The 15,112-nt window shown below is 54.7% G+C and overlaps 3 protein-coding genes across 3 annotated transcripts; 2 read left to right on the forward strand and 1 right to left on the reverse strand.

The window, feature by feature from the left end:
• Nucleotides 1-515: 515 nt before the first annotated feature.
• PG994_014645 (uncharacterized protein) lies at nt 516-3,434 on the forward strand (the record flags this gene model as incomplete). Its single annotated transcript, XM_066866054.1, has 2 exons — nt 516-2,089; nt 2,144-3,434. 2 exons carry the CDS (start codon nt 516-518, stop codon nt 3,432-3,434), a joined length of 2,865 nt encoding a protein of 954 aa, XP_066707730.1.
• A 3,516-nt stretch (nt 3,435-6,950) lies between these two features.
• PG994_014646 (ice nucleation protein) lies at nt 6,951-8,139 on the forward strand (the record flags this gene model as incomplete). Its single annotated transcript, XM_066866055.1, has 2 exons — nt 6,951-7,047; nt 7,106-8,139. The coding sequence occupies 2 exons, from the start codon at nt 6,951-6,953 to the stop codon at nt 8,137-8,139; spliced, it is 1,131 nt and encodes a 376-aa protein (XP_066707731.1).
• Nucleotides 8,140-9,394: 1,255 nt separating this feature from the next.
• Nucleotides 9,395-14,482, reverse strand: PG994_014647 (uncharacterized protein; the record flags this gene model as incomplete). Its single annotated transcript, XM_066866056.1, has 7 exons — nt 9,395-10,140; nt 10,212-12,192; nt 12,257-12,751; nt 12,822-12,917; nt 12,970-13,419; nt 13,470-14,306; nt 14,357-14,482. The coding sequence occupies 7 exons, from the start codon at nt 14,480-14,482 to the stop codon at nt 9,395-9,397; spliced, it is 4,731 nt and encodes a 1,576-aa protein (XP_066707732.1).
• Nucleotides 14,483-15,112: the final 630 nt, after the last annotated feature.

Here is a 15,112-nt window from a genome sequence, read left to right on the forward strand (position 1 = left end):
AGGTGCGTTTAACAATGAATTCGTTACTTCCCATTGCAAACTTCTCCAATCCCCCCCATTCTTGCGTTGCAAATATGGCAGACTGCGAGAACAACCAATTCTCGCGATGCCAACGCGCCTTCGCAGCTTGGGTCGCGTGCGACGAGCTTGGGATAGCTAGCCCCATTGCACGCGCTCGCGACTTGATATGAGCCTGTCGCGTCCACAGCAATGGACACCCTGTACATACCGTTAGAGCAACCTGTAATTATTCCTGGAGCGTCCGAGGCGCAGACGAGGCTATCGCGACCAAACTCTGGACAGAAGATGAGCACGGAACTTTTAATAACAATATCGGTTTAGCTGCAGAACAGCACGGCACACTGCGAATGGTGGACAATTGGCAACTGCCTTGATGAACTGGCCGCCCAACGAGCAACTTAGCCCCGTGTACTTTGTCTCCTCGTTGCTCAAGCACTGGCGGACGGCTCAAAACTGCTGCTCTCCCTCCCCCGCCAACAACGGGACTACTCAAGATGGAAAAGCAGGAGTCCGAGGTGGAAGTTGCTGAAGGACAGGATGTTGTCATGCAGTCATACCCTTCCCCCACTGCCAACGGCCAAGACAATGGCCCTTTTTATAATACGAACCCGCGTCCGGACGAACAGCACGAGCTGGGGCAACTTGAACAGCCAGCTGAGGAACAGAACCAACTCGACGCACCTCCCACCCCACGGCAGCAGATCCGACATGCCATTACGAGCGCCGAAGAACTCCAGCTGGCTGCACAGTTGAGCCAAGGCATTGCCCATGGAATCCCTATGATGGACCCCGCCGAGGACCCCAGTCTGCAACAGATGGTCGACCAACACACTTTGGATCAACATGAGCAGGGTCTGCAGCAACACGAAGACACCCTGAACGATCAGGTCCTTGATCAAGGACACATGCGTCAGGACTCTATTCACCAGGACCACCTGCACCCAGAGCACATATCCGATGAACATATCTCTCAGGATCACCTAACTCAGGAGCATATGGCCCAGGAGCATTTACAGCAGGAGCATTTACCCCAGGATCACCTGCCCCAGGAGCATATCCCTCAAGACCACCTACCACAAGAGCACATCCCCCAAGATCATATGCATCAAGAACACATTCACCAGGATCACATGCACCCAGAGCATATGCAGCAGGAGCATATGCAACATGAGCACCTGCAGCAGGAACAGCTGCAACAGGAACATCTGCAGCAGGAACACATGCATCAGCAGCAGCATGATCCACTCTCAAATCACGACCAGGCCCTGGCCCACAGCTTACAGCAAGACCACCAGTCTGATGCTGATCAACTTCTGCACCAGCATGGCCAACAGGGACATCAACAACAGACGCAACCGCAATATCTGCCCAGCCAGTCACAGAATCAGCACCCAACACACCTGCAACCTAACGCCCCTATGGAACATCTACCGCCGCACTTTCATCTCCCGGACAACACGCCTCCCAGGAAACGGTCCAAAGTGTCGCGAGCTTGTGATGAGTGTCGCCGCAAAAAGGTCAAGTGCGATTCTACTTCGGAATCAGGAGAGGAACCTTGCTCTAATTGCCGGCGCTCCAATATTCGGTGCATGTTCAGTCGGATACCCCAGAAGCGCGGGCCTAGCAAGGGATATATCAAGGAGTTAGCTGACCGTATCAACCATATTGAGGGTAAGCTAAATAGTGAAGGCAACCATGGGGATACTACGCTCAACGAACTGCTTGTTTCGGCGAGAAGAGAGTCTTCAGAGATATTTCCAGGGGCTGCTGCTCAGTCCGATGAAGCCACGCGTAAACGACCCCATTCTAGCATATCGGGGGCAGAGTTCGGCACACCGGCCAGTTCTCGCCAACCAACTTGGAGCACAGAGCCTAGACCCATTCAACCCTATGGCACTCCTTCTGAACGCGCCCGACCAAATTATTCTGCCAATGGACTGGCGCCAACCCCGATAGCCTCTAAGACCGAGGGAGACGGACCGCCGCAGTCATCTAATGTGCTCGATGGCATGATTGACCTGAATGGAATTGCCTCGAGTCGTGAGGTTGACGAGAGTACTTACAATGGGTAGGTACATGTACAGACTGTGCCGAGAAGCCATATCGCTGACCTCCTTTCCAGGTATCTTGAGGTCATCCATACGTCATTTCCGTTACTCTCCACTTCCAAGGACCGGCTGGAGGCACAACTCGCGCAGTGTCCGTCCACGCTTCGAGATGCATTCATCGAAGCGCTCCATGGTGCCATGCAGACCTTCCCGTCCTTCACGGGCCCCTACGCCAGTGGTGACATGGTGAATGCCACGCGCATGATTACCGAGTGGGAAGTTGACTTGTCGAAGCGTCCTTACGTAACGAACCTAGTCCATCTACAAACCCTCATCTTGATTGCTATTGCTACCGACAACTACGGCCCTGGCTCTCTCAAGGGTGAGCATGGCGGTGCTGCAAAAGCATCCATTCTCGGCCGGGCGGTTGGCTTGGCGTATTCCATGCGCCTGCACGTTTCTCAGGTAGACCAAGGCCACGATCTGGACCAAGACTCAGACGAGAATGTTGCCGTACGTGCTTGGTGGACTTTAGTCTCACTTGATAGATGGAACGCCATTAGCACCGCTAGCCCCTTACTTATTCCAAACGACAGTGTGGTCATTCTCCCAAGCCTGGGCTCACTTCTTTGGGACAATGGCTACCATCTGGTTCGGCTATCTAATATCCTGGGGCACTTTGCTCCAGTGGCATTGGCACCGCCGAAAGCCATGACGCATGAATCTGGGGCGGCCCCTCTTCTCAGCTCGTTCTTCAACCTATCCATGGAACTATTCCGAGAAGTTATGCCTGCCACGATTACACCCGCTTCTTACCCGATACTGCACATGGTGTATTGGCATTGCAGGTTATTGGCATATCTATTCCAGACCAATGCCAAGTCGAGTGACATTCTCTGGCCGTGCAAGGAGTCTGTGGCTCTGCTCACGGCCAACGCACAGCTCATCACGCCTCTGAACTACCACTTCTTCTCTCTGACGGCGTTAACGCTTCTGGAGCTGAAGAAGGTGGAGGCGGTCCAGGAAGAAGCCACGGAATACCTGAAAGAGCTTCACAGTTGTAATCTAGCCCCCTCAACCTGGGACGAGACCATCCGAGCTCGAATAGCAGAGCACATCGAAACCACCCCCCCGCAATCGACCGCTATGGAGGCCACTGCAAGCCAGAGCCTACAGCATCTTGCGGATCTGGCTACTGCCACGGAGCTGGATGCCATTAAGGCTGACAAGGATGCGCCGCACCCACCAGTGACGCTTCGAACCAGCGATAACTACGAGGATGTTGGCTTCGACCCGCGAGCCATCACTCGTGGCGGCTATCTCAACGTACTCGCAGCAGAGCCTCGACCATCTACGGCTCGTTAGGACCTACCCGAGTTGCCTCGTGGGCTTGATGGGTCTAACGTTTCGCTGGGCGCGGCGCACTTGGCGGATTTTACCGTGGCCGCCGGCCCCTGACTGCTTGGGCTGCTGAGGCTCACCACTGTACTATAACCCCATTACCATTCTCTCCTCATTTCTCGGACAACATTGTTACACGGTATATATCTTGTCGGTGCCTCGGTCATAGGCGTGTAATTGTAATATCGCAAAGGGACTCGGGGGCGATGTGGGTGCGGCGCCAAGAAGGACGGGCCTGGTTGCCCTTGGCGGTTCGCTGGGGGTTTTCTCGTGTGCCACACCGGGCGGGCAAACCAGGAAGACGTCACGATGGAAAAGGATGGAGATGATGACCTCGGGACAGCCAGTCTCACGCAGTGATTGCTATCTTGGTTGACACCAGCGTTTGGGTTGTCTGCGGAACCGTACGTCTCGGCTTAATTTTGGACGATGGTGTAGGATAGCAAAGAAATGGCGAGTTTCGGGGATCCCCCCGGCGTCTACAACATAACATGTATTGATACGTATGGTAACATGCCTGTCATGTATTACTTATCTTGTGTATCAGTCAGTCCCATGCGACCGGCGACTCTCGTAGGTGTCCAGCCTCAAGGCGCATAGCTTGCCACATACATGTTGCACAGTCGGCTCCGAGACAAAGACGCCGTGTCTATGCTGCGGATTTGAGTCCATGGCCGCTGCCCGCTCAAGATTTGCATCCACGGCATGGATGGGCAAGAACCACAATTCGAATACGAGCAATTGACAGAATCTCTATTCTATTTTGGCGAAGTCGCCCACCCCAGCTTGGGTCAGCCAGCGGCCTAGGCCAAGCAACTATAGCCTCTTAGCTCAGGCCCCCTTAAGCTGTAGGACTTATGGAGATTATATCGAATGACTAAGGGTCGTAGCTGCCAGGCTAGCCAGGTTAGAGATGTCACCTAATGTTTGTAATGACTGGGTGGGCACCGTGGGCTGCTGCCACTTTGGAATAAGAGTGGGCGTTGGGTGGGCGCTGCGTGGTGCCGCGATCCGAAAGAACGGAAAGGAAAGCTGCATTTGTGGGTAAGCTGGTCAATCTCGCTCTTGGTTCTCTCGGTTCTCTCTCGCGCCACCTGCCAAAGCTGGGCTTGCAATTTGGGAAGAAATGGGAATTCCCAACGGCGGGTCTCTCGGCCTGGTGCCTGCGACTGGTCGGCGGTTCTACTCTAGTACTGTCCATAGTAGAGAATTTGCCAAGTCCGGGGTGTCACACTCAACCTGTCAAGTCGTTGGAGATGTACGGAGTAGTCGGCACTGCCACACAGCCGGGAAATACGAATTATTGATAACACAATGGGATGCGATGGGATTATTTTTATTTTTGTCAAGACATTTATTAGGGTCCGGAGCGCGGGAGACACGGACGATGACTCAAGTCAGCGCTGGATATGCTTTATGCAGGTCAGATGGAAACGTTCCATTAGCGCGCCCTCTGTGTGTGTTGCTAGGGTCAGCACCTGCAGTCAGCAGGAGACGAGAGCTGGGTGACTTGGGCGGTTTGAAATTGTTTCAACCCCTTTCTGCACGACAGAATAACCTAACATAGATAGCACGCGCTCCGTAACGCCGAGCCGAAGCGAGAGACCCCTGCTGGGGGTGATGGAGGGGCAGGGGGGAAGAGGGAAACAGGAGGTACCACCACAGGCCGAGGTAGTGGTGTGCTGCTGGATCTGACAGACTTGCATTTGCATTTGCATAAAGCATAAAGCAAGGCGCGTTGCGGCGCCTGTTGTGCTTGGGTCGGTCGTTCAACGTGTGACGAGATCGACAGTCCGTGTTGCCCGTCTCGCTGTCTTTCCCCAGCAACGCTCCTAGTGCGGCTACTACTAGGTTACATGCTAACGAACAGAACTAGTTGGTTGGCCGCTGAGCGATCGCCCATTGGTGATTAGAGTTATTTTCTTCCTTCGCGATGATCCTTCCTTCCATCGCGGTGCTTGTGCGCGCTGGAGGGAGTTCCGCACGCCCTTTGCGGTGCGCCCATGGGAGGATTTGGCGAAATGAGATGAGCAGTTCTCACCGCTTTCTATTCGCTGCCGTGAGCGACCAAACGGGGCCTGTACCCCCTTCAGATTGATATTGAATTGGTAGCCAGGTACCTACTCACTGTAGCGAGGAAATAAACAACTTCAACAAGAGCCAAACGGGAAAAAAGGAAAGAGAGGAGAAATGAAGTGAGAGAGGCAGGGGTCGTATACTCCTGGACTACTGCTAACAGTACGGTATGCTCGTACATCATCATGTCCATAACATAAGAGGCACAGCACCAGTCATTATCATTAGTCAATGTACCTTGCCTATCTGATGATGCCCACGGAGTAGTCGCCCAGAAGTGGGAGCACCAAGGGCCAAGCAAGGGCTTATTGTTTGAACCGTGGACGTCGCAATCTCGTGTTGGTCGGCCGGCGGTGGGTTTCATTCCTTGGGCATCACATTGCGAGCGATCTTCCATGCCCTTGTGGCCATGACAATACGTAAATGGCAACGACGATACGATGCATCCATGATGAAGAAAGCGATCATGTCAGGTACGATGCAAGATGGAAGGAATGGATCCCGTGATGGGCGCATTGGATAAATCCCCCAAAGTCGGACCGCGGCACAAACTCGCCCACGTCGATTGCCTATTTTGGGAAGGAGGGGTCTCGCAATACGGGCGGCCCAGAAGAAAGCCCCTGCGTTTGGATCGGATACGGTTACTAGCACTGCTGTAGCAGAGCAGCCTGCCACTACTGACAGACTGGAACGGACTACTGAACTGATGGCTCGGGGGTGGGCCGGAAAGGGAAAGACAGCGCCACAATTCTAGAGCGTCGGGTCGTTGGTAACCTCTCAAGTACCCTCTGTATGTACCTAACCCTCCATTGCCGGGCCAAGGGTACCTTTCTTTGCCTATCACCTGACGTCAACTCCTACCCGCCTTCGCGTGTCCTGATTCGCCGACTCTCACTCGGCACCGCCAGGGCCCAACCTCCAGTAGTATCCAGTTTGTGCATTTCTGGGACCTTTTCTGGCACCCCCCGTCCATAATCAGCCCAGCCCAGCCCAGTCAGGGCCAGGGCCAGGATCAGGACCGGGGGTAAAACCAAACCGAACCAGGGGTCCTCATGGACCTGACGCTTTACGAGTAGGAGCGGCGGTAGAAGCAACAGGGACTGCTCGACTGCTCGACTACTCGACTACCCGACTATCTGCTGCGCCAACCGTCTACTAATAAAACCTCCCATCCCTCCCGTCCAGCCATTCCATTCCCGTCTGCTCCTTCGTTTCCTGGCAGAGAGTCTTGCTTCGTTTCTAGTCACCCCCACCACATTCGCTCATCAACACATTCCTGTCGTTGTCTTTGTCGGTTGTCGTCCTTCGCTAGAACAACAAGCCTCGCCAACCACACCTAGTGCCTCCTACCCTATTTTCAACCTACACCTCTTCTAATAACCTAAAAAACCCTCCTCAGCCACAATGTTCACCCGCGTCTTCAAGGCCACCGCCGTGGCCCTGGCCGCCTCCGGCCTCGTGTCGGCTCAGACTCACACCGATTGCAACCCCATGAAGAAGAGTAAGTTCAAGAACCACGTCCCATTGCTCGAGCCGTGCCGCTAACTCCCATCACTTAGCCTGCCCGGATGATGCCGCCCTCGGCAAAACCCTGTCTATCGACTTCACCAAGGGCAAGAGCGACTTCTTCAAGGAGGCCATTGGCACCAAGATCACCTACGACGGCGAGGGTGCCAAGTTCGTCATCAACAAGGACAAGGAGGCCCCGACGGTCACCAGCCAGAAGTACATCTTCTTTGGCAAGGTCGAGGTCGAGATGAAGGCCGCCCCGGGTGCCGGTATCGTCAGCAGTCTCGTCCTGCAGTCGGATAACCTGGACGAAATCGACTACGAGTGGGTCGGCAACGACGACACCCAGGTCCAGACCAACTACTTCGGGAAGGGTGATGACAGCACCTTCGACCGCGGCAAGTTCCACAGCGTCAACCAGCCCGCCGCCGAGTTCCACAAGTACAGCATCGAGTACACCGCCGAGAAGGTCACGTGGGCCGTCGACGGCAACACTGTCCGCGTCCTGAACTACCAGGACGCCAAGGGCGGCTCGCGCTTCCCCCAGACCCCCATGCAGATCAAGCTTGGCACCTGGGTCGCCGGCGGTCCCGACTCTCCCGAGGGCACCAAGGAGTGGGCTGGTGGTGCCACTGACTTCAAGCAGGCTCCCTTCACCTGTGTCTACAAGAGCATCACCATCCAGGACTACAGCAACGGTGTCAAGGGTGCCACCGCCTACAAGTGGAACAAGGACAGCGATGGCAGCTACCAGAGCATCAAGGTTCTTACCACCCCGGACGACAACGTCGGCGCCACCACCAGCTCGGCTCCCGCCTCCTCCGCTTCGTCCGCGGCTCCCAAGTCGGATGCCGCCAGCAAGACGACCCTGGAGAGCGTGACTCAGAGCAGCACTTCTCTCATCACCCAGGCCACTGGCGCCCCTAAGAACGAGACTGGCTCCAGCCCTAGCAGCGGCTCCGGCAGCTCCTCGGCCTCTTCGGGCGCCACCGGCTCCCAGACGAGCTCGGTTCCCACTAGCGGTGCCGTCCAGAGCTTTGTGAACCTGGCCCTGCTGGCCTCGTCCCTTCTCGTTATTTTGTAAAGAGGACTGTTATTTACGCGACATGAACGCCTCGGGCGCAATCAATGATTTCAGGGATACGCATAAGCGAACCGCAGTCTTACACTTCTCGACAATCCTTTTACACCCCGACCCCTTTTCTCCCTTGGAAAACCCCATGTGTATCATTGGGGGAGGATTCCACGGTCGGTCTTGACAAACAATACGAGCACTTCTAATGGCGGTCCGCACAATTAGCACAAACCCGGCGGCGAGGGGAAATCAAGATTTGTTTTTCGGATGCATGAGCCAGATGATTAAATTTGATGACTGCATGGGAGAGCAGGGAGGGTGGTCGATACCTCCAGAGAAGATTAGACTATACATTACGGCGCCTGTTGGTCATTTGCCTGCCAGTGAGCGAGGGCAGCGTTGTTTTTCAAGATACCATAAAGAGAGCACTACATTTTATTATTTGCTGCGCTTCGCTTCCCCTCTCGTGTAACCTCGTTACATTTCCCGCGTGATTCCCCCACCTCCCCTCCCGTCCTTTTCGAACACTATTCTTGTCGCGCTTACAGTACCTGCCTCGGTGGCACGGACTCATGTCGCTGAATCAACGTGCCGTGCCACTCACCATTCACCGGCTCACCGTTGCCACTTGGCTGGTGGGTGTAGTAGTAGGCTGATCCGGTTGGTGCCGTGATCCCGTCTGGGGGTGGCTTTCGGGGTGGGTTATGATGTGAAGCAGGGAACCTCGTAATCTTAATCCCAGGTTTGCCGCATGAAGTGATATATGAAGTTGATCCTGAGAGGTGAGTCGGACAGGGGGCTCAACGTTTGTGTTCTGTGCAAACCCAGGGCTGCTATGGGGTCCGATGGGTACCTGGATTTCGGTGGCAGTGTTTCATGTTGAGGTAAGTAGGTACGCCTGCCTCCTAAGTCGTCCGATGTAGTACTGCCTGCTTCTTGGTGCCCCTACCTACCCGAGGTAGAGTTTGCCGATGACTCCTACTGGGGGGTTTTGCTGGAGGGCACTATAGGTAGCCAGCATGGAAGCTGCCTACAGTGGGCGGTACATCGGACTCTACATTGTTATGGACGGCATTTGCGGTTGTAGTTGTTGATTTGTATATCCATAACCCCTTCGTCCCTAGTCGTTGGTTTCGTCCTTCATCTTGTACATGCTATCTTTGAAAAAGAACAAGAGTCATGCTCGGCGCCCGTACAGTATGCGTACAATCCAAGTTTACTCTCGTCTTCCGTGGGAGCAAAAGTTATACACCAAAGCCAAACATTAGTAGCCGCCACCGCTGCTCACAAGTTCACTAAATATATCCTGTAAAATGGGCTTGCCCTTGAGCAGTGCCTTCTCGGTGACCCTGCCCTTCTTCACCGCAGGTCTCGTCATGATGTTGCTCCCCTGCCCTTCGTAGATATTCTTGGGCTGGGCACTCCTCTTTCGGGGACTCGGCCCCTTGAGAGACTTCTGCGTGGCCGTGATGCCAGTGGCAGCAGTTGCTTGCGTGGCACTCTCGTCGAGCCAGTAGTGGCTGTCAAGCGCATCCGCCGGCAGTTCGTAGACCCAGTCGCGCTCCTCCATGAGCCGGACGAAGCGCGACACCATCTCGGACTCGCCCGAGCCGCGCAGCGTGCTGCGGCTGCCCACGACGAGCAGCTTGGTCTTGGCCCGCGTGAAGGCGACGTTGATGCGCCGCCAGTCCTTCAGCAGGTCGCCGATGTTGCACGCCTCGTTGGACCGCACGAGCGACAAGACCACGACCTCTTTGTCGCGGCCCTGGAAGCGGTCGGCCGTGTGCAGCTCGATCGAAGAGCCGTGGCGGCGGAGGTTATGCTTCAGCAGCGAGAGCTGCGAACGGTAGTGGGTCATGACCCCAATGTCCGAGGCAGGCACACCCGCCGTGAGGAGCGCCTCGACGAGTTGCGTGACGATCTGCGCCTCGGCGGGGTTGACGGTCCTATTCCCCTTGGCCTCCTCCTGGACGAGGGCAGGCCATCCGTGTTGATAAACCGCACACGAGCCTCTGGGTCAACCATGGAGCGAAGCCAGCAGCTGGGATTCCTCCAGCTCGCACAGAAAGACCTTGGCGTACCCGGAAGCGTAATCGTGTCCGCATCGTAGTGCCTTTGCCGCAAAGCATCCATATCTGGTACGTTTAGCTTGTGATGACGCAGTTCTTCAGTTCCGCACTTGAGCCGCCCATTGTAGATCAGAGTGTTGCTGAGTGTCATGACATCTTGACACATGCGGTATTGATGCTCAAGATTGACTACCGAGCCAGGATGAGTCTCAGAAAGCAACTTGAAGAGGCTGATATCGAGGCCTCCTAGCCTGGCTTGCTCGTTTTGAACAAGAGGGGGGAGCTGGTTGTGATCTCCCACCAAAACAAACGTCCGGGCCAGCCTGATCGGGCCGAGACAGATAGGCAGTGTGATCTGGGAGGCCTCGTCCACAATACAATAATCAAAGGTCCGCTCGTTGAAGACGGCATGACTTACTCCGAGGCAGGTCGTGGCCACAATAGGGGTATCGAGCCATGCGCTGTGGATTTCTTCGAAAGTCTTCATGGGCTGGCCGGCTAGAATAGCAAAATCTCGCACTTCCGGGTGTACTTTGGCTGGCGCACCAAGACGCAAGATACTGGTGTTGTCCGACTTGAGCTTCAGGAGGATATTGTCGACGGCCGAATGTGTGTAGGAGGTCAACAAAACACTCTTGCCTTGGCGTACCAATGCGCGGATGATGTGCGCAATCGTGGTCGTCTTGCCGGTACCAGGCATACCAAGAACGAGAGCATAGTCTTTAGCGCTCATGACTTTCTCGATCGCTTTCCGCTGGTCCACGTTGAGGCTATCTGGGCCAGTGATTGTGTATTGGCTCGTCGCTGACTTGAAGGTTGGGGGCGCAAGGTCAACGACAAGCCTGCGGATCTCCTGAGAACCAAATACGCCGCCTGACATGACTTGGACTAGATTGTTTCGCACTGTTGCCATGCCGTTGCTGAACTCGTCTTTGTCGAGCCGGTAGCGAATCGGCGGCGTCTTGATCATACCCTGACTCTGCGCCGGAGTTGCGCCCTCAGGCACAACCTCCATGATGCTGGCGAAAGTCTGGTTGTGCGTCTCGTCGAACCCCGTACGGCGTATTCTAGCATTATGCAGCCTGCGGTCGACAGCAACGCTTATCTTTTGCTTGCGTACCGAGGTGACATATCCCAGAGCCAATGCGAAATGGCCCTGCTCATCGGACACGACGATGGGCTCACCCACCGCAAGCTGCGAGTCCATGAAGGAGAAGCCGGGCACCGGGGTGTCTTTGATAAAGCTGTACTTGTAACGGTTGATCTTGGGGCTGTTCTTCTCCTCGAGTGCAGAACCCTCCTCAATCATCACGTTGGCAAAACATCGGCCGAACTTTTCTCGCTCTGAGCTTAGCATCGTCCACAGCTCCCTCCGATGCTTCTGCGACTCCTTTTCTTCCTTGGTCAACAAATCTTCCCATCGGATGAAGAATTCTTGATGCGTAGGAGTCAAGTGCTTGACGACCTCATCGAACTTGTCTTTCATGGCGCTTGTCTCGGCATCGCCATCGTCTGCTAACTTGTGATATATAAAGCAGGGTACTTTCGCGTAGCAGTTACTGCAGGCATTGGTGCTTCGTTTCATAGGCGGCAACTGTACGCTTCGTTCTCGTACATAACAGGCCAGTTGGTTGCGCTGCATAATCATATGCCGGAGTTCATGACGGATGGTGGGGATCCGCGTAGTCTGCGAGCTTTCCATATAATATAGAATGCCATAGGCGATCTCGATATCGTATCGATCTGACAAGAGCAAGTTGTAGAGCGACGTTTGCGCCTGATGATTGCTCGTTGCCCTGTGGCCAGTTTTGACCTCAAAGGGGACAGTCAGTGTTCTTTTCTGAGGGCCATCCCTCATCGTCACCTGAACTGTGGCGTCGATGTTGCCTTTCAACCCGTACATAGGCGACCACACATGTTCTTCGACGTCTAACAGTTTACTGACACACATCAAAGCCTTGTCTCCATTGCGGCCTTGGACAACAGCGTCCGCCTGTCCATTTCATGCCGTTAGCAACAATCAAGAAACCCAACTTATTAGGGAGGAGGGAGATTACCTTGGGTTGGCCAGAAACGAAAGCTGCTGCCCAGCTGCTCAGCTCAGGCATTTTGGATCGGAGATGTTCACGGGCGTCGCTCATCGAGACCCTGATCTTGTACAAGTCTTCCACATGCCTTTCGCTTATGTTCAGAATCAGCTTATTGAGGAAGGGGCCAGTCCATTGGTTCGCCATCATGGCCTCCTGGAAGATCTCGTGCAGCAACGTGCCGTATACCAGGGGTGCAGAGGCTTCGCTAGTGGCCTTCACGCGATCTTGAAGCACGGCACGCCGCATGCACGTGAAACTGTCTGCCACGACTGTTGCTGATATCAGTTGATCGGGGTGCAGAATAAGGATGTTTTGGTTGTTGTCTATAATGCATTTCCCCGAAGCTTCGAAGGCGCCGATGATATGTATAAACGACTCCGGGCTGACGGCAGTGTCAACCCAATCGCCTCGAAGATGGACTGTCTTGGTCTCCTTGCTTCTATCAACTTGAACAAGCAGAATCTAAGTTTGTCAGTCAGCAGGCATGTTCCACACAATAATGGGAAGAGAAGGATGTATAGAGATGCCTTACCTTCTCTGGGCAGGATCTTCCGAGCTCAGTAGTGTACTCGTGGTCAAGGACATTTATCACAAGATACCGTTGGATTGCCTTGGGTTTCAGAACCACCTAACAAAGTACTTAGCACATATTCGATTCATAGCTACTGAGGCCTACGTACAGGTGGAAAAGACCCGCTGACGTTACTTTGCTTAGCAGACTGGGTGGCTGCGATTTCAGCCGCCTCAAAATCGAAATCAACGCCGAAATCATCACCAAAGGCATCTTCGCCAACATCTTGCACTTCACCTGCAGATAGCGGCTGCTGAACCTGAGCCCCCTCTTCCAAGACGTTGCAGGAGTTGTTACGCGGCACATGGCTCGACTCGGCCTGAACCACCAGGTTCTCTGCTGCTGCGAATACATCATCGTCCACATCTCCAAAGTCATTGGCATCATCGTCGTCATCAAACAATGTCTGCTCCAGCACTGATGGTACAACCGCGGACGTCGGTCCCGTGTCTGGCTGGGGCATAACAGCTTCCAAACAATTGTTGTCCGTGGGCGGCATGGTCGCATCGAGCTCCATCAGTACGTCGTCGAAATCGTCGTCGCCATAGTCGGAAGAAGTCTCCCGAGGGTCTCCGACAGCTCTGGATCTTCGGCGTGTGGTAGTTTTACTTCAGCATCTTGGTGGCGTGAAACGGTCGAAGATTGTGAGGATAATTTCGGAGGTGAGGCCGAGGCTGCCTCGGGGCGTTGGCGCTTCTTCCTGGGAGACGGGGACCTCGATGGATCCTGGTGTAGCTGGGAAGCGCTCGACTTATTGAGCTCACCCGTCATGTTCTCTAACAGGGTATTGACCATGGAAGACTTGGAGCCGCCGCTGGGGCTGCCTTCAGCCACTGTACTGATACAGGAAGGCCGATATTCACCACGTTCCGTCCTACGCCTTTTGGGCCAGTGGGAACCGCAGCTTATAGCCCGGCGCAATCCACCATCGGATGGAGGGGGATTCGCCCCCGCAAGGAACTTGGATGGCCGTGGGGAGGACGAGACCATCATGTTAGCCAAGGCCGGATGAGCAGCGCCGCCAAGAGGAGTCGCGGCCGAGGAGTTGGTCATGGAGAAGCGGTCCCATAACTCCAGGGCCGGGTCGGGGTGTGGCGACTTGAGTGCTTCGCACAGCTTCTTCACATCCATAGCTGGCGTGTTGGATTTGGACTTGGCGGCGGGAGACGAGACAGGCGATGAGCTACGGGCACGCTTTTTGCCCTTCTTGCGTGTCAGCATAGGCGAGAGAGAGGTGGCGGAAGGATCCTGTGTCGTGTCCCATAAGATGCGCTCGCTGGGGCTTGCATCTTCGTCTTCGTCCTTTGCTTCTGTGGCGCCAACGAGGTCCTGCCAGGCCAGCTTGCTGGTGGGGGTAGCATGTTGGTTCGAGGTATCGTTGGTGGGGTCCTGCAGTTTGGTCTTCTTGTCGGCAAAAAAGGCGTTCTCGTTGCCCGGGACAGGTATCTGGGGCGGTAGTCCAAAGCGTGGAGTTTATTCTTGGTAATGTCGGAAACGGGTGCTAATGGCTTCTTGGGCGGCAGGTTGGAGGGATTGGCCGAGGCGTGGCTCTTGGAACGCTGCCATTGTTGACGCGATTTGTATGAGCGGTTCTGCTCCGACAGTGACTTCTGGAGGGGCATTTCGGGATGTTCAATGGCAATACGAGACTATTCCCATGGTCTAGTTGAGGCTGGATTGTCGGGTTTCCACCATAACCCAGACAGACGATGAACGGATAGCCGTAGAATGGTGGAGGAGCGCGGCTTTCGGTTATGATTAGATTGATTGAGCAATTACAATTAAAGAACCAAGAAAAGCGACAGGTAGTTGAGTCAGAAGTACCTGTCAGATGATGACAAGGGGGGGCCCACGCTTTCAGTGAATGGAGTAGAAGAATTATCCTCGTGCCGCCATGTCGCCGCGGTTGGCAGAGGAGAGGGCGATGCAGACGCGACTGGATTACGCGATGTCAATAGATTGAATCAACGCGAAAAGCCACAGCTGTGCCCGAGACTAGGTAAGGTTAGGCCACTGTGGCATTGCGGGGGGGTACTGTAGCTTTGTACATACAGTACGTACCCCTGAAAGTGCATACGACTCAGGCTCGCTTTCCTTATGCACTTTGGGGCATATATGCACTTTGGGGCTCACATGTGGGTCACCGGTCTGCCACCAAAAACATCACCAAAACATCACCAACAAGGCCCCGATCCGACCGACCGGGTCCACTTTTCCACCACCTGGGTCGACCAGACCCCCCCACGACAGAT

This window comes from Apiospora phragmitis (assembly GCF_038363925.1).
Source record: "Apiospora phragmitis strain CBS 135458 chromosome Unknown utg000014l:1.0-1827420.0:1.0-1829600.0, whole genome shotgun sequence".
Classification (NCBI taxonomy): Eukaryota; Fungi; Ascomycota; class Sordariomycetes; order Amphisphaeriales; family Apiosporaceae; genus Apiospora; species Apiospora phragmitis.